This window comes from Phocoena phocoena, chromosome 2 (genome assembly GCF_963924675.1).
Source record: "Phocoena phocoena chromosome 2, mPhoPho1.1, whole genome shotgun sequence".
Taxonomy (NCBI): Eukaryota; Metazoa; Chordata; class Mammalia; order Artiodactyla; family Phocoenidae; genus Phocoena; species Phocoena phocoena.
In genome coordinates, this window is record NC_089220.1 from 62,151,614 (window position 1) to 62,171,118 (window position 19,505).

A 19,505-nucleotide genomic window follows, 5' to 3' on the forward strand; every position below is an offset into this window, starting at 1 on the left:
CAAACATAATTGTGGTTTTGTTTCTTTTTCCTTTAAGTTCTATCAGTTTTTGCCTCAAATATTTTCAAGATCTGCTTTTGGTGCACAAACAATGCTGTTAAGTCTTTTTGGTGAACTGTCCCTTTTAACATTATATACTGCTCTTGTGATATCCACTGTCTGATATTAAAATAGTCATTCTGGCTTTATTTTTATTGGTACTTGCATGGTATATATTTTTTCCATCTTTTAACTTTTAAGCTTTATATTTAAAGTGGGTTTCCTTTAGTCAGCACATAGTTAGATATTAATTTTTAATCAATCTTTAAATCTGTGTTTAGATCATTCACATTTAATTTAATTATTGATATGGTTGGATTAAAATCTATTACCTTGTTATTTTCTCTTTGCCCCATCTCTTTTTTGTTTCTTCTTCTTTTCCTGACTTTGAATTAAATATTTTTATGATTCCTTCATATCTCCATTATTAGCTTATTATTTATACTTTAAAAAAATATTTTAGTAGTTACCCTAGAGCTTATAATTTACATCTTTAACTTATCACAGTCTACCTTCAAATATTACACTGCTTCATGTGCATGTAAAAACCTTACAACTGAATACTTACAATTCCTCCCTCACAATTTTTGTGCTATTTTTGTCACACATTCCTTTATATGTGCTATAAACCCACAATAATTTGCCACTATTTCTACTTTAGACAGTTAATTATCTTTAGAACAAATAAAAATAAGAAAAAATGTCTCACTTTATTTTAATCATTTTGTAAGATCTTCATTTTGTTGCGTAGATACCAATTTCTTTCTGATGTCAGTCCTTTTGCCTGAAAAACTTCCTTTAACATTTCTTATAGTGCAGGTCTGCTGGTAATGAATAATCTTCATTTTGTTTACCTTTAAAAAAATCTTTATTTCTCCTTCATATTTGAAATGGAGATATAGAACCTAATTTCCCATCTCTTGGGTGTGGGCCAGACATAGTAACTTGCTACTAACAAGTAGAATCAGATGGAAATGACAATGTGTGACTTGAGAGACTAGTCCTAAAAGGCCCTGTGGCTTCTCTCTCACTGCTTTTCTCCACAGTGGGTGACAGAACTACCACGCAAAGTCACTCCTGAATTTCTCACCCACAGAAACTTGGTGATAAGAAATATTTGTTGCTTTAAGCCACTAAATTTCAGGGTAATTTGTTACACAGCAGTATATAATATTGGAGTTCTCTGGATCTGTGGTTTGATGCTTTCACTATATTTGGAAATTTCTCAGTCATCGTCTTTTGAAATGTTTCTTCTGCCCCAATCTTTCTCTATTCCCCTTTAGAGGTTCCAATTATATGTATATTAGACTACATTATATTGTTCTACAGTGGTTGGATGCTCTATTTTCAGTTTTAAAAACTTGCAAAATCAGCCTCATCATGCCCCCGCTTAAGTCACCAATCCAAGCTGGGCAGCACCCCCTTCTCTGAGGGACTCCATGTTCCTCTAAGCTCCTGAATTTTAATAATTCCAAACTCTTCCCTTTGTTCCCGCAGCCCTAGAGGGGTTAGCTGCTTCCTGAATTTGCTAACACTGTGATAGATTATTGTTTTCTTGTTATCTTTTCAGTTAATCAACAACTTATCATAAGTAATAATTTATTTAAAATTTTTCTCTGTTCAAGTAACAGGTATGTTTTCTAAACCTTGAATGAATCACAAATCAGTATGGGAAGTCCCAATAAACCAATCCTCAAAGCTGAGATTTTGAAACTGGTTTATTGTGTCCTTGGACTTGATCGTAGTACTGAGCTCCTTGCTAATAGAAAGTGGAATGTTGTGATCCGTTGCACGACATGGCAACACAAATAATCAGTTTTACTCCAACTTCTTTGATTGTGGAAACTTCTGTTGGAAGAAGCATCTTACAGAACTGGTATTCAGCAGAGCAAACTTTGGGAAATGCTGGCTTCACCATACTTCTCTATCCAATGATCCTCCCTAAACACATCAATGCGTGTTCAAGTTCCTGCTCCTGTTTTATCTTAATTAAGAATTTGTACTCATCATTTGAGCCTCAAAATCAATGTTTTACATCAAGTGTTTAGAGTTTTTCCTGACACTGAATCCAAACACCTCCCCAAAGGAACTAATAGGTTGTATTGCTTTATACATATCTCTAATATGATCATTGTCACATTATATCATAGATGTTTGTTTACATATATGCCTCACCCATGAGAACTGGAGCTTTTTGAGAAATATCCTTGCCTGATTCATCTTTGTACTTTCAACATGGTCAGAGTGTCTGGCATATAGTAGGTACAATTAATTTGTATGGATATCATTCGTGAGAAGGTTATGGAGACTAGCTGTATTTATTCATTAAGAAAAATTTGAGCACTTTGAAATTGCTGTTCCAGAGGAGAATCAACGGACATGCTTCATTGTTTGAAATGAATTGTTTGTAGCATTCTTACTACATGTTACAATTTCCCCTCAAGTGTAGGAACTTCTTTTTTTTTTTTTCCATTTTACAAATCTGTTCAACTTAGGCAAATAAATTCAGCTCCACAGGCATATACTGAGCAATTACTCTGTGCCAGAAACTATGCTAAGCCTTAAGTATACAAACATGATACATATAAATTCTCATAGCTCAGTGGGGAGACAGATTCGTAGTCAAGTAAATTTCAGTATCAATGTGATAAGTACAATAATGGAAGCATATATGAGTTGTAGGAGTTGTTTAGCGGAGAAGACAAGGTCTTTATGACAAGGAGTATGAGGAAAAACTTCCCAGAGATTTCTGAACTGGAGTTTTTGAAGGAGGAATAGGAGTTTTCCAATCAGATAGGAGGCAGGGGCACAAATAAAAACATGGAGGCAAAAAAAATAGTAAAGCTTTGAAGAAGTAAAAGCAGTTTTGAGAGCATTAAGCACCAGATGGTTTGTGGCAGAAAATGGGGCTGGAAATTTAGGCAAAGGCCAGATCATGAGAAGAGCCCTAGATGCCATTCTAAGGAACTTGGGCTTATCCATCAGGTGATGGGGAGCCAGAGAAGGCAAATTAAACTTTTCCTTTTCTACATTAGATAAAAGGTGTATTATACCATCCTTTTCTACATTAGATAAAAGGTGTATTATACCATCTATTGAGCACGTATATCTCAGGCACTTTGCTGGGCACTGGTTTATTTAATAGGGTTGTACCTTTAAAGCTCTTTATAAAGGATATTTTTGTTGATAAGGTAGATAGCCTGGATTTCATTTATCCTCCCAAGTGATTCTTAGGATGAACTTTCAGGACAGTTTTTCTAATTCTCTTGCTAATGCCAAGACCAACAGTTTGAATTATTTCCACAAGGCAGAAGATTTTTCAGCAACCCACTTTATAAACTGTAATTAGTTTTCTATAAAGGGTAAATTATTTCCTTTACTCTCTAAATTTCAGAGCTTTCATCATATTTTTGTTACTCATTATTTTCTATATGTTTCTATTTAAAGTTAGCCCAAGGAAATCCACATCTTTTCAGCCTACAAACTCTTCTATTTAAATAAGTTCCAAAATGAAGGTAATAGGCATCAGGAAGGAGTAAGAAAAGTCCCTGGAAAGAAGAAATAATGCACAAAAGAGTTAAATTGCAAGGTATTAGCTAAGTAAGCAATACTATAAGTGGAAGTCTGCGTATTGAAACAGAATCTTATAGAGAATTTATGTAGAGATCAAATGGCCATCAATTAATTCTATATTAGATGTTCAAGGGAACAAGTAAAACTTGAAATTTCAAAATCAGTGATGGCAAAGGAAAGAATGAGCAGTACCTTATTAAAGACGGTATTCTTATAATATACAAAGCAAGTTCCCAAATGTGTCTCATACCACTGGCCTGAATATTTGAAAAAAAAAAAAAAACAAACCTCACACCTAGATGAAAACAAATAATCTGAAACTAGTTGCTAATATGTTACAAAACAAAAACTTTTAGCTACCCCATTAGAATTATTCTCTAACAAGAGAACCAGAGGCAAAGAAAATTGCTAACATTGCAAAGAATCATGAATTTAGGTTAAATATGGGGATGAGTGGCTTGAAGGAGAAGGTTGCTCAATTTGGGATTAGATATTGTGAAATCTTTCTATGGACATCTCTAGACATAGGCTGGATTATAAACTGTATATCCTGCTGTGAACAAGGGAGCAGACAAGATTACTCAAGATCCTGTCGCCTGGTGATCTTTGGAAATGAAAGCCTAATTAACAGGCTCTCTAGAGGCAGGTCAAAGGCGTTCTTTTATCCCTACTGCCCTTAATCCCAGTTCCTTGATGCCTTATTCCTCCCCCTTTCATTCAGCGTACTCTAAAACTGAATACACATTGTGCAAGTTTCCACCTCTGCTTCTTTTACTGTAAGAGCATTAGACTACTGGAATTAAGAATTTTAAATCCCTCATCTCTAAACTGATATTTATTTTTTGCAAGTGTTTTGGAATAAAGTTTAACACTAAAAACTTTCTAAACTTTTCAATTGCACAACAAAATTTTTAATGTTAGACTCTGTAATACTACAAAGTCTTTCAAATATCTTTTACCAAAGTTATCTGATAAGTAATACTTTGTCAAAGTTCAATTTGGATTGATCTCTAATTTCAAATATTGTGTTGCATGCGATTGCTTACTTAGTTAAATTCCTGTTAGAATCATATTGACAGTGTTTCCCTTCTTTGAAACAGTTTTAGGATGAGCGTCTCTACCGTAGTACACAGGGAATAGCAACTGATTTACGAGTTTTAAAACCTGACAGAAGTATTTTGCAGATTTAAAGTAATTAATATCATTCCCTTGATGGTAAATGAGGCATAAAAGTTTTTTCTTGTTTTATGTCCTCTTCCTCGCATGAAAAATTAGTTATGATAACTAATTTATGTTAAATTAGCGATGTTAACTAACTAATGAGGGTTGAAGAAGCTAACCCTCATTCGATGACGACTCCAATCATTATCTGAAATACTGTAGCTAGCCTCACGCAGGTTCGCAGTCATCCGCTCAGAGTCCTCTGCGGAACCATGTAGCTGCACCTGATTGGTGCACGTGCTTGTCAGTCACATAGAGGGGGCGGGTGCTCAAAGCCCCGCTCTAAAAGAGACGCAGTGCTTTTACATCATCGCGCAGCGACCAAAGCAGGGGAGGGTGGGGTGGGTTGTGAGGGCTCTTCGGTGCTGGCGGGGGCGGCCTACGAAAGTGTCATGGCTACTGCCGCTGAGCTTAGTCGCCCGACCATCGGTGACAGGAACCTAGAGCGGAGCTGCAGCCCCAGTCTCTCACAAGAGGTGGTCTGCGAAGTCTTTCGCTCCTTGCATACCCTGGCTGGACAAGTGAGTGGTGGTCTGTGGGAGTAGGGGTCTGGGAACCGTCTAGCCCCTCTCCCCTTTTTTCCTCGAGCGGAGGCAGGGGGCAGCGGAGGCCTGCCGGGTGTGGGACCCGGCGTGAGTAGCCGAGGCCGGGGGAGGAGCCTGGGCCCAGCCGTCTGCGGTCTGAGTGAGGATGGCCGCGCGGGTTAGTTCACGGCCGGTTGCAGGCTAGATTTCCTTGCAACTCTTCCCCCCAAGAGTGAGTGAGGCTAGTGTAAGTGAAAACCCGGCTCGGAGATGAACAGGCTTGGAGAGAATGGTTGCGGAGAAGCTTCTCTGAGGGTTTGGGAGGCGTCTGGCGCTCAGGCTCCTTTTACTTCCAGTTCATTCATTATAGAAATTGATAGGTTAGAACGGCCTGCGATTTCTGGAAAAGCTCTCTCTCCGCCTTTTTTGGGTGATTTCCTCTTATGAGTCATTTGCTTTTGTTTATTTCTTTTTTCCTTCTGGCCGTTGCTTGCATCTCTTCCCCTTTAAAACGGGGAGGAAGAGAAAAGGAATTAATCTAAACTACTCATAGCGTAAAGTTGGCTGAGTTATCCATGGTCGCTACTGCTTGTATCACAACTGTTGTTTAATAATTTAGCTATTAACTAGTTTAACTGGCTGATAAATAGCTTTTGTAGAAATGTCATAATAAAATCGGGTTTAAATAAAGGTACTCCTTACACTCAAGTCACTATTTAGTTTCATGATGTAAAGTGCAAAGCAAATTTTAAATGAGAAACAACTTGAAAATGTTTGTCTGCTTTTAAAAAACAGATTTTTTTAATCTCAGGCGGAATTAGGCATTTATGTTGAAGATAATGGTAACTTACTTTATGAAAATAGAGCGTTTGATTTGTGAAAATTATTTTTAAAAGCCTTGGGTGAATGGAGAATCAGTCTCTTAAAACGTTATTTAAATATTTTTTAAAATCCTAATATTTGTTCTAACTTAAAAAGAGCATTACTCTAAGTTAAACATTCAGTTTGGTTTAATGGAACGATTATTAATAGAGTCGGCTAAAAGTTTTAAACTCACTTGTTTGTCAAGGACTTAAACTTTTTTTTTTAAGACTTGGGGACATATTATTTCAGTCTCAAGACTCAAGACCTGTAAATGGTTTAAAAGTTTGAGAACTTTCTATGGCGTGGACATTGGAACTTTAAGGTTTTTTTTTAATATCCTAATATCAAGATGAAAAAAGTTTATACTCACCTATAGTTTATGCAAGTTTTTTCCCCCCACTGATGAGATACTTTTTAAAAATAACATTAAGAAATAATTTAAACATTTCTTTTTGAAATAGTTTGTATACTGAATTTTAAAAACTCATTTAAAAATTTTAAACATTCAGATATTCTGTAGGTAAAAGTAGAGATGTGATTAAAATTTACTTATGTCACCTGTCAAAAATGTTTAGAGTAAATATTTGGTGAGTTTTCATGACAGAGTGAAAAGACCATTTATACAAGTGTCAAAAAATAAGATCATCTCATCAATTAAATGCTAGCCAACTTGGTAATACTCTCTGTATTTCGAGATGTATTGTTTAAAGAATTAAAGCCCGAGTACTATACTTATAAAATTGCCCTTGGTGGAAATCACTATTTCCTTTCAAAACAAGTTGAAGGAATTTTTTAAAATGTATGTTGTAAAATGCCTACTTCACTCTGTATAGTATCGTGTTATTAGCTCTCCTAATAGGAAACATAAAGTTGAATATTTAAAAAGTATTTTTTATCTCAGATTTCCAATTTTGTAATTTTAACTTTATTGCTTACCTCTGGTTGGTCCATTTTACCAAGCTGAAGAAATATTTATTGTTAGCTTGGATTTTCATATTAATTTAATAAAGTTTTTACTGAAATACATATTTTAAATAGGCCATATTAATGGCAGACTAATACATTTTTGAGTGAATGGTTTACAAGTTCTACAGTGTAAAAATAAATAGAATTCATATTACTAACAGGGAATTTGTTGAATAATAGTTGGATGTATTGGGATAGTTTTAAAGTTAATTTGTGACATTATTACGTGATTTTCTTAAAAGACCAAATATCTTTAACTGCACTTGAGAGCTTACATAATTCTGCTGAATTGAAATGAGAATATGATCCAAACATTAAATTTAATTTCTGTAAGTTATTCTTTTCTCTAGAAAATTTGATGCTTTGCTTTGGTTGAGGATTTGCCTGCATTATCCCCAAACTGTATTCATAGATTTGTTATAATAGACTCTAGATCCCTTGAGAACTGTAACAGTATAGTAATAGTTTACTTCCATGCATAAGTTGTTGTCTAAGGAAATCTTTATAGGCATTAAATAAAGTAAATTAAGATTAATGTGGTTATCTTAATATAAAACCTTAGTTAAAATAATGTAAACCAGTTTTTGCCAGTGCAGCCTACACAAAACTTATTTGTTTACACTTGTCTAATATGGACTTTAAATATTTCTGGTCAAAGGGTGGTAAACTTCTGTCATATAGCGTTCATTCATATAGTGCCTTTTTTGGGAACTTTGGATCTTTTCGGTTCTATGTACATTGGTTTATCTTTTTGTTTTATTACAATCACAATTTATAAGATCTGTATTTGAACTAATGTAACACTTGTCTTTATTTTGTAGAAAACATGACTAATTTTAAATAAATGATTTTTGAAAAAATAATAGTTAACTTGATTCTGCGATGTAGTATATCCTTATAAACACGTGTCCCTAGAAAAGTTTACGGTGATTTACTTTTATTCACTCGAAAGACTAGAGATGGAGGCTTTCCCTCTAAAATCTTCACTCATTTTGATATTAATTTTATATTCAGGTTCTTGGTAGTTTCTGTATATACTATTATTGTAATAGGTCATGGATAGCCAATTTATAAGAAATTTTCATACAATGAGCCCTCATACTTTACTAGAAGATACTGTTTAGCAGTAAGTGTGGCCTTTCCATCCAGTCTCTGGCCATTTATTTCACTATTGTGGAAAAGTATTTGTTTTTCAATTTCAGGTTTCCGCAGCTAAGTAATAGTTTAATTTTTATTTGAAGTAGATAAACACATTGCTGTGTATCACTAGACTTTATAATATGTATGAATATAAATGTATGAATTGATTTTAAAATTGGTTAAAATTGAAAACAATAAAAATGTGATTCAGAAGACATCAGAGGAATGATATGTTTCAGTTATGTATTTATGTGCATATTTAACAGAAAGAAATGTGTATATCAGAACTTTTATAAAGGTACCTGCCCCCTCTGTTTAATTCTCTGAGCTAGAAGCAGTAGGATTCTGAGTAGGACAAGACTATTTTGACCCCTATCCAAAGTTTTTTAGATAATGAATTATCGTAAAAGATGGTCCCATTACACAGACCCAAGAACAGAATTAGAGTGAGGTGTCATTCTATTTTTTTATGAAAATTTCACATTTTTTGGCTTTTTAAAGTGGTAACTAGGTGTAGAGCATTTTTATGTCTGATTGAAAACTTGAAAACTTTGAGCTAAATGGTGTGTTATTCTATAGAAATCTTATTTTTGGACAATCCCATGTGTACAGCTTAATCTTGTAATTTTTTGTGATGTTGCTGGTTTGCCCCTTTGAAGCTTAACATCAGAGATGATGTGGTGAAAATTACAATCGATTGGAACAAGCTCCAGAGCCTCTCGGCATTCCAGCCTGCTTTGCTCTTTAGTGCACTTGAACAACACGTTTTATATTTACAGGTAAATTTCGTGTTAAAAATGTTAACTCGATATTGAGACTAGAAATTAATTGTAGTTAAATTGTAAGCTGTAGTATTTGTTAGTTCTATCTTAACACTGTATTAATAGTGGTATTAATAAAAGGTTACTTCGGCCAGATTGGATCCAAATCTGTTAATTTACATAGTGATCAGGACAATTACAGGAATATAGCCCAATAGGCTGATGTGGATGTGAAGATTGAAAATGCAGTTCTATTCAATTCTAGACTTGCACTGAAAATTCAATACAGTTGCATCTATGGTAGGTTATAATTAAGCAATAAGACACGGCAGGTGTGTGTCATGCTATGATAATGATTCCATGCCTTGGGTGAGTTTGGAGGCTCATGGAGTGCTTTCAGTGGTTCAAGAAGTGGCATTATCCCAGCTTGACACATCCTGGAGTGTCTATTGCAATTAAACAGTTTCAGCATAGTTTTTAAAAAGAAAGTAATTTCTGTGACATTAATGTCTCATATTAGTAAGTAGCCAGTCACTATTTTATCGTCTTTTTCTTGAGTTTGAAATAATTCATCCTTTATATTAAGTCAACACTGAATTGTTAATTTATAATAGTATTGTTATATTTTTTAGTATTTCAGTTCAATAACAGTATTATGACCTTGCTAGTTTCCAATTGAACATCTTTGCAGTTACAATTGATGCAAGTTTGCAGGTTATCTCTAATCAAAGTATAAAATATGAAGTGTCGAAAAGTTTACTTCTATTAAGATGTTACAAGGATTCAGAAGAGTATTTGGTATAGCAAATAATGGAAGCAAAATTGTCGGTATGAAAAAATAATTGGAACACTGACGAGTGTTGGTATGTTTTGATTAATGGAGTAGACATTTAATTTTCAGTCCTCTATTCAGTGACTTTATGGGAAATTTTAACTCTGTTTCATGTTAAAAGTAATAGTTAACCCTAGTTTTAAAGGGCAGAAGCAATGAGCTATAGGACTCAATTGAGGCCTAATTGTGGATGGGTCTGGGCTGGGCGGGGGGGGGGGGGGGGGGGGGGGGGGGGGGGCGGGGAATGGGTAGTATAATTTACATTACACAACAGGGTTTTTTCCCCCTCTAGTATGGTGATAGGCATCTACCTCTTTTCAGCTATGGCTCTTGTTCGTTTTCTTTTTAAAAATTTAATTTCATGACCCAAGAAGATATCTTGCCATGTCAGGAGAAGCTTGAGTGTTCACTCAGCATAACACCTATATATTTCACGTCTATGCTCTCTCATTTACTTCGGCCAACTGCAGTTTCAAGTGGAGAATCTCCAGTGATATAGTGATAATACAGGGCTTTGCTGAGTGAGAGCACTGGCTCTCGTGTTAAGGAGGAAAAATACTAAGCCTTAGTATTCTGAGGAGGCATTTGAATGACATGTTAATTAAGTGGCATTGGTGCCAGAGGCTGAGGCTTTGATTTGGCACAAAATAAAAGATGAGTGACAGAATGATTCCCTCAAAGAAAATTTTAAATTTCCTCAGGTTTTCTCTTTCTTCTTTTCTTTCCTTTTTTTTTTTTTAAACAGATTTAGAGCAAATGATATTGGTCACAATAGCAGAGGACAGCACAAACACTTACATGTGCTCCGATCTATGTATGATGTGCCAACCTTTTAAATTTAGTTAATTGATATTGAATATTGCCTTTACTTAGCAGAAATTTATATAAATATGGTAAATATGTGATTAATTTTGATCAGTTTGAACCTCAGCAGATGGAATTGTGTTCTCAGCCTTTTTTAGCAAAACTTCAGCCTCTGATTAAAGAGGAGAATACAACTGTTGTTGAAGAAATAGGAAAAACAGAAACAGGGAACAAGAATGAAGTAAATGCCAAATTTCCCATTGGAGACCTACAGGAGGAAGAAAAGCACAAAGATTGTGATTTGGGAGATGTGAAAAAGACACAGATCCATTTTGATCCAGAAGTAGTTCAAATAAAGGCTGGAAAAGCAGAAGTAAGAAGTTGGGTTTTGGGGGGGTGGGTGGAGTATTTTTTTTAATCTTACTGTGTTTGAATTAAGACACACATGCTTATTGTTTGTAGATTGACAGACGAATATCTGCATTTATTGAAAGAAAGCAAGCTGAAATCAATGAAAACAACGTCAGGGAATTTTGCAATGTTATTGATTGTAATCAAGGTAACTACCTAGAAGAAGTTAATTTTTGTAGGATTTTAATGATCTTTCATTTGTTTTTTAAAATGAATAACATTAAGAACACAGTTTTTAATTATTTCACAGGTTTATCTGGAAACTAAGACAGCAGTATTTCCTTCTGTTTAATAATACAAAATGGTTTTCATCTTGGTTATCCAAAAATCAAATAAATGCTAACGTAAAAAGGCAAATGTTTACCACAGGTGTAAAGATTGTTTTAAAGTTCCTTCAGGAAATGAAGATAAAGTGTGGGTGGTAGGGTGTCTCAGTCTCACTAGTAAGAAGGTCTAAGCTATATAAATTTCAAGTCTCTAAAGGTATTTATGAAATTATGATATTAATACATGAAGTGAACTTAGTAAAGTTAATACTCCTCAAGAGGGAGCAGTTTTCTCACTACTCCTTAGCTGTTTGAAATGTTTTATGTCACGATAAAACCAATTTGTCAACAAGACTATGGTGTCTTATGCTTTTTTCCTTTCTCTCATAGTGCATACATTTGCTGTTTTTCATCAGATTCTCCTTTCCTCTCCACATGATTTTATAGTATATTTACAGATCTGCAGGTATGCTGCAGAATACAAAATTGCAAAGCACTAGCATAGATCATAGTCAGGCATCATAGTAATAATCAGAACAAGTAGTTCTTAGAAAAAATTATGGAGAAGAGTTCCTAATTGGAATGAACATTTTTCTTGTTGCCTCTAATATCTTGTGGCTGATTATTATGAACACAATTTTCAGATGAACCTAGAATTGACTCGTATCACACTGGTAACACTGATTCTCTTAATAATGAAATAATACAGTCTCAAGGTGGGTCCTAAATGCAGCCTTTTCTACTATTAACATTATACATACGTATCTCTAGATTTGGTATATTTTACTGTTAGCTTTTCAGAACAGGTTCAGCAGTGGCAAAATCTCAGGTACTACAATCCAACTGCAAGCTACCCATGAGAAAGCGTTTGTTGAAGGAGCAAGCACATGTATCACTAATGTTATTCCTCTGTTCTCCTTGCTAACTCTATTATTATAAACCACCAGGGGATAGAAATTGACAAGAATTGAAATGCTCAGCAGGATTCCTTAGCCCATTCAATCCCTTGCTGGCTCCAAACAGTGTTGGGAAGAATTGCTGTGGAGAGTGACTAGCACTTATACATTCACTATCTTCACACCATGCTGAATTTTTCTCTAATGGGTCAGTTAATCTATATATTTGGAATATAGTTCTGGAATGGATGATAGCTTCTTTTTTTAACCCTTAGCCCCATGAAATGGTAGAAAGAGAATGGAGAGGTGATGGCCATTTAAACATATTTTCAGGTGTTTCAAAAAGAAAAGAAAAAGAAAATGACTCTAGTATCTATATATAAAAGATAAGTGGGTTTGGAATTTTATTCACAGTTTGATGTGTCAGCAGAACTATCTTAAGGAAACTTAGACTGAAAAAATTCAGATGTATTGTAACGTGTTAGTGTGTTCCTTTTAATACCTCTCAATTGACCAAAATATAAGCAATGGGTTTTTTAAAAAATCAAATTCCCTAGGGAAAAAAAGAATTTTCCTTCATTATCTTTTACCATCCATTTTTATTACAAAATAATTAAGGGGAGTCTTAGGAAATTTACTGCAATGCATGGTTTTACTTAATGTCATTTTAAAGATTATTTTATAATATTTGAATTGTTTATATATTATGTTAATATCATTCCAACTTTCTCCCTTGGTTTATGATTTATTTGTTGATATATAACTTGAAAGAAACTATACTTTTCAGCTTAGAAGAAATTTGGAACGAAATTTCACATGGTATCATTTTTAAAATTGCGTTTTTTGAAAGGGGCAGTCTGGAAAGAGATAGATAGCTTTTGTGATTAGGGATTTTTTTTAGATGAGCACTGGAAATCTAGGAAAAGTATAAAAGTATGTGTTGTAGGTTTCAAGGTCTTTTTTGTGTGGCGTTCTGAAATAAAAATGTGTTAAAGGCATAATACTTTATATTACATGTTCACTAATATGATCAGTAATATCAAAAATGCTGTATTTTTTAAAAAGATATTTTAGTAAAAATACTGAGTTTTGTTTATTTCTATGTCTCTTTAGCTTAGAAATTTTAACTCTCTATAATATATAAATTATTTTCTCCAAAGGCCCAGATGGTTTTTAGGGATATTGGTATTCATTAAAAATTAAATTATGCCACCAAATGTTGAGGACTTTTCTATATATAAATCTGGAAATAGGTAACATTAGATATAAGTTTTAGAGAGTAAAGATCACTAAATTTTATCCTGTGCATGATAGTAATTTAATTACTGTTATTTAAAATGATATTCTCTGATTATGAGTAATATGTTAATATGCATTACTGAAGGGTTATCAAAATATCATACATTTGAAGTTAAGAATATATTTAAACTTATACTCATCTGAATTCTCCTTAGAAAATAGTTGTGCGAGAACTGATGCCGTTTTTACTCCTTACCCTGGGTTTAAAAGTCATGTAAAAGGTAAGTATCCATTATATAATATCTTCATCACTGTCAGAAACTTATTCTAGATTATAAGCAAAATGGAATAGAAATCACTTTCCTATCTAAATTTTATTTATTTTAAAACAAATCAAAAACTCTTGCCTTTCTTTGTACTTGGGTTTGTGGTTATGAAAAGAACATCAAATACTGTTAAGGAGAGAGACTTTGTGATTTTTGAAATGTAAATTTAATAGGCTCAAAAGTTTCTTAATTTAGTTTCTAGAGTTGTGAATACATATGGACCACAGACTAGACCTGAAGGAATTCAAGGGTCAGGTCATAAACCTAACAGCATGCTCCGCGATTGTGGTAATCAGGCTGTAGAAGAACGACTACAAAACATTGAGGCTCACTTGCGATTGCAGACAGGTAAGCAGAGTGCTGGGCAGTGTCCTGTAATGTATCTTTGCAAGTGGTTAAAGAAATTCCGATTCATTTAGTCACCAGGTTTTCATTGAGCAGCTGTCATGTACGAAAAACATTGTTCTGATTGGTACAAAAATGAAGAAAGCATAGTCCCTGCTTTCAAGGAATTTACAGTTCATGTGTTTACGCCCTTCTTCCTCCTCTTACACTTCTCAACAATATCCTGACTCTCTCAGTTGATTAAAGTCATAGCTGAAAACTAATGTAGTTTTTTTCCTGCCATTAATTTCATAACCATGACCATCTCTCACTCGTATCCCCCACTGTGCTGGTAAAAAGTATTAATAAGTGTTACCCTGGCTCTTTAAGATCTTCCAGTGAGGATAAGCATATAAATAAATAAGTGCCATTGGGGACTAACATTTATTTATTAAGTGACTGACTAAATCCTAAGTGCCAGTCAGTCTGAAAGTATTATACATATATCAACTCACTATTTAACAGCACCCTTGTGAGATGTTGGTGCTGTAATCATTGTCAGATAAAGGAACTGAAGTTTTCAGAGCAGCATGCCCAAGGTAGTAAGTGGCAACTAGAAATCAAACTTAGATCTTAACTGGCTGCAAAGCCTCAGTCTCCCTCCCGATTTAGTCACCAGATCCTGTTGATTCTATCTTCTAAATATCTGCAAAAAGCACAGAGGCGGGCTTCCCTGGTGGCGCAGTGGTTGAGAGTCCGCCTGCCGATGCAGGGGACACGGGTTCGTGCCCCGGTCCGGGAAGATCCCACATGCCGCGGAGCGGCTGGGCCCGTGAGCCATGGCCGCTGAGCCTGCGCGCCCGGAGCCTGTGCTCCGCGGCAGGAGAGGCCACAACAGTGAGAGGCCCGCGTACCACAAAAAAAAAAAAAAAAAAAAAAAAAGCACAGAGGCATAAAATACGGTTCAGGGAATTTCTGAGTCCAGTCTATCTGGTGTATTTGTGGATGAAGGGAGAAGATGATAAGAGAATGAGTAAATCTTTGAGGATAGTAAGAGATTAGCATTAAAATTAACTCCCTTTCTCAGAACTAGATGCATTTACAATACAAACTATAACAGGATTGACTGGTTTATTAAATCTAATAGTGTCAAGTAGTTAATTTTGAAAAGTATCTGTTGAATGCCTACTATACACCAAGCACTGTTTTAGACAGGAGGGACACTGAGATGTAGTCACCGTTTCTGGCGTCAAGGACTTTATAATCTGTTTGGGAGAAAGATTAATAGCAAAGGGGGATGTTAAAGGGGCTGTGAGGGAAGGGTGTGGTGGGGCACAAGGAGCCTCCATGTGAAGAGATTCAGGCAGTGCTTTGTTGACCCAGTGAAGCTTGAAATGGTTCTTGAAAGGTAGGGAGGTGAGGCAGAGGATGTTCTAGGTAAAGGGAGCAGCAAGAGCAAAGTCAGGTGAGTAAGTTATTCATTTTACTTTATTCGAAAGCAAGAACAACCAAGATCCTAAACTTTAAAAATTCTCAAAAAAATCCCCCCATATTTCTAGAGTTTTTATATTTAACAAGTTGATACTTTTGATATGAATATTTATCCATATTCTTTAATTGCATAACGATTGTTTAATCATGTATTTGTTCATTCAGTAAATATTGAGCACCTGTTCAGTCTATGCACTGATGCTTCCTAGGTTTGTTTAGTGTACAACCTGCACAGCCATACCCAATGAACAAAACATAAAATTCTGCCCTCTAAGAGCTTACATTAGAGTGGAGAAACAGGCAGTGAATAAGCAAAATACACAGAATGTCAGGGGGTAGTAATGGTTTGGAGAAAAATAAGGGAAAAAGGATAGGGAGGGAGTGCTAGGTAGGGGGAAGTGGTAGTACTGGTATTTTTTAAAGTGTGGTCAGAGAAGGCCTTACCGATATGGTAACTTTTGAGCCAAGACCTGAAGTTGGCAAGTGCAAGCCTTGTGAATATAGAGGTAGAGAGAATCACAAGTGCTAAAGTTGTAAGAGTACTTGGCCTAGTTGAATAACAGAAAAATGGCTGAAATGGTATGAATGTGGGGAGAATGTCCAAATTGTATAGGATCTTGTAGACTATTGTAAAGGCTTTGGTTTTTAATCTGAGTGAAATGTGAAGGTGTTGGAAGGTTTTGAGCAGAGAACTAACACTATCTGAATTGCATTTTAAAAGGGTTGCTGGCAGCTGTGTTGCGAACAGACTTTATGTGTGCAAGGCAGAAACAAGAAGACCAGTTTGGAGGTTGTGATAATCCAGGGAGAGGTGGTGGTGGTCTAGACCAGAATGTTTACATTGGAGGTGCTAAGAAATGGAAGGATTTGGGATATAATCATAATCTTGAAATTTGAGTAACCTTAGTTTTACCATACCCCTGCCTAGAAAGTTTGTTAGTTAAGAATTATGGTATTTTAAAGGAACCTGCGTACTGTTCTCCATAGTGGCTGTATCAATTTACATTCCCACCAACAGTGCAAGAGGGTTCCCTTTTCTCCACACCCTCTCCAGCATTTATTGTTTGTAGATTTTTTGATGATGGCCATTCTGACTGGTGTGAGGTGATACCTAATTGCAGTTTTGATTTGCATTTCTCTAAAGATTAGTGATGTTGAGCATCCTTTCTACCATATGACCCAGCAATCCCACTACTGGGCATAAACCCTGAGAAAACCATAATTCAAAAAGAGACATGTACCACAATGTTCATGGCAGCACTATTTACAATAGCCAGGACATGGAAGCAACCTAAGTGTTCATCGACAGATGAATGGATAAAGAAAATGTGGCACATATATACAATGGAATATTAGCCATAAAAAGAAATGAAATTGAGTTATTTGTAGTGAGGTAGATGGACCTAGAGTCTGTCGTACAGAGTGAAGTAAGTCAGAAAGAGAAATACAAATACCGTATGCTAACACATGTATACGGAATCTAAAAAAAAAAACTGGTTCTGATGAACCTAGGGGCAGGACAGGAATAAAGACGCAGACATAGAGAATGGACTTGAGGACACGGGGAGGGGGAAGGGTAAGCTGGGATGAAGTGAGAGAGTGGCATGGACTTATATACACTACTGAATGTGAAATAGATAGCTAGTGGGAAGCAGCCACAGAGCACAGGGAGATCAGCTCGGTACTTTGTGTCCACCTGGAGGGGTGGGATAGGGAGGGTTGGGAGGGAGACGCAAGAGGGAGGAGATATGGGGATATATGTATACGTATAGCTGATTCATTTTGTTATACAGCAGAAACTAACAACATTTTAAGGCAGTTATACTCCAATAAAGATGTTAAAAAAAAAATTATGGTAAAGCTCCTTTTAAATGGTCTTCTGGGTTAAAGGAGAAAATATGGCATGTAAGGAGAAGTATAAATTGAAGAAAATGATACGACATATTACAACCACTGGATTGAATTGTCAGTTGTCACTATGCATTTTCCTCCTCCTAAACAACTGTCAGAGTCTGTCAGAGATACAAGTTGTTCTATACAGGAACTATTCAATGTCTTGTAAAATGAATTTAACATAAAACAAAATGCCTAGCAACATAGGAAGCATAAATGGGGCTTGGGGAGAAGTGTAGTATAATAATATATCCCATAGAGTATATTATGAAAATGTTTGCTAAAGATTTCATTCTGTCTTCCTCTTGTTAACTTATTTTCTTAAGTTTAAATAATTCCCATTCTTTTGCATAAGTGTCTTTGAATGGTATTTTAAGAATAAAAATTGTAAGAAGAAAGAATTATCCATAGTATCTCAGAATTTTTTTAAATGTATTTAGGTGGTCCGGTGCCAAGAGACATTTATCAGAGAATTAAAAAACTTGAGGACAGAATCCTTGAATTGGAAGGCATTTCTCCTGAATATTTTCAATCTGTAGTAAGTATAAGTGTCTGCAAGAAATAAATGTTATTTTAGGATTCATTATCACATAATTCACTCATCGATCTGCTGTGTGCAAAACACTGTTTTAATAGTTCAGTGATGAATGAACGTAGTTCTGAGTAAAGAGTTACCTCGTTCTTTAAAGATTGTGATTTTGAATATTGTATTATAGACTCAATTTTTTTTAAAGGGTTACTTTTATGGTACATTACCCAAATTCTCAAACTTAAGCCATTTTTGTGGCATAATAAATCAGCCTGAATAGTGGTGAGCCCTGTCACTCTGAACTTGCTATCTTGTAAAACAAAGACTCCCTCTGGAACCTTGTTCTCTGTTGTCCCTTCTGTCTCTCTAATCTCTCACTCTCCACAGACTCCTTCCCTCAGCTCATACACGTTTACATTTCTCCCCCATACGAAACAAACACACACCTCAATCTGCCACCCTACCTTTTTCTTTAACCACTAGACTTTCTGAAAGACTAGTCTATATTTGTTTAATTTCTCATTCTAGCATTTATTTATTCATTCATTCTTATCCCTTTTACCAAGGACAGTAGAAAACAATTTGTGCTGATAAGCATCTTCTTTGTCATATCAGCATGTTTCAGACAAGCCATTCTGAGCTCCTTGTGTTAATTTCCTCAGTCTTCTGGGGTGATTGTACATAACAACTGCCTTTTCTGAGGCTTAGTGTTTGTTTGTTTGTTCTAAAGCAGTGCCATATTAGAAGGAACTAAAGTTAAAGTGAACAAAATTTTTAAATTTACTAAATTTTTAATAAAATTTACTGAAACTCCTGTTTCTGAAATATTATGTAAGATAGCTCAGTTAGCATGGATCATTATAAGTCATTGGTGAAAGTGCGCTTAGAATTATTTTAGGAATAACAGCAATCTTTCCAGTTTCAAATTGGTATTAGAGTAAGGTACAAAGGTAGGAATATTTCCAGATGAAGAAGGCAAGTTGAATAACCAAAGTGAGTAGTGAATCTTAAAGCTCAATAATTTAGAGACGTTTAGTGATTCACTTCCCTCAAATATAAAATGATGTCTATTAAAGTACTGAGGGCTGAAGCAAGGATTAAATGAAATAATACCAGTCAAGCACCTAGCCTGCTGTCTAGCACATGGTAAAACCTCAGTAAATATTAGCATTTATTTAATTTCAGAAACCATCTATGAAGTAGCTGTATAAACATGGATAAGTCATACAATTACAATATATCTTTAATTTTAGAAGACTTGTTGGTTGTTTTACATAATTGAAAAGGTCTTTCCACTTTTAGAATTATTCATAGTATCTTCCTAGAAAACTTCATAGAGATTGTATGCCTTTTCCTACAACAATATACCATAAGTTTTTCCCATTCAAGCTGCCTTCATTAAGAAA

At 35.1% G+C, this 19,505-nt stretch overlaps 1 protein-coding gene across 2 annotated transcripts in view; it reads left to right on the plus strand.

The window, feature by feature from the left end:
• Nucleotides 1-5,155: 5,155 nt before the first annotated feature.
• Nucleotides 5,156-19,505, plus strand: part of MBIP (MAP3K12 binding inhibitory protein 1) — a 35,485-nt gene continuing 21,135 nt past the window's right edge. Inside the window, exons 1-7 of one of the 2 annotated variants that reach the window (XM_065871543.1) lie at nt 5,156-5,354; nt 8,987-9,106; nt 10,873-11,097; nt 11,187-11,283; nt 13,752-13,817; nt 14,058-14,210; nt 18,011-18,108. In XM_065871543.1, coding sequence (XP_065727615.1) covers nt 5,226-5,354; nt 8,987-9,106; nt 10,873-11,097; nt 11,187-11,283; nt 13,752-13,817; nt 14,058-14,210; nt 18,011-18,108 — 888 coding nt within the window. In that variant the 5' untranslated portion in view covers nt 5,156-5,225. The remainder of the gene's footprint in view (nt 5,355-8,986; nt 9,107-10,872; nt 11,098-11,186; nt 11,284-13,751; nt 13,818-14,057; nt 14,211-18,010; nt 18,109-19,505) is intronic. The other variant, XM_065871544.1, reaches the window with a different exon arrangement.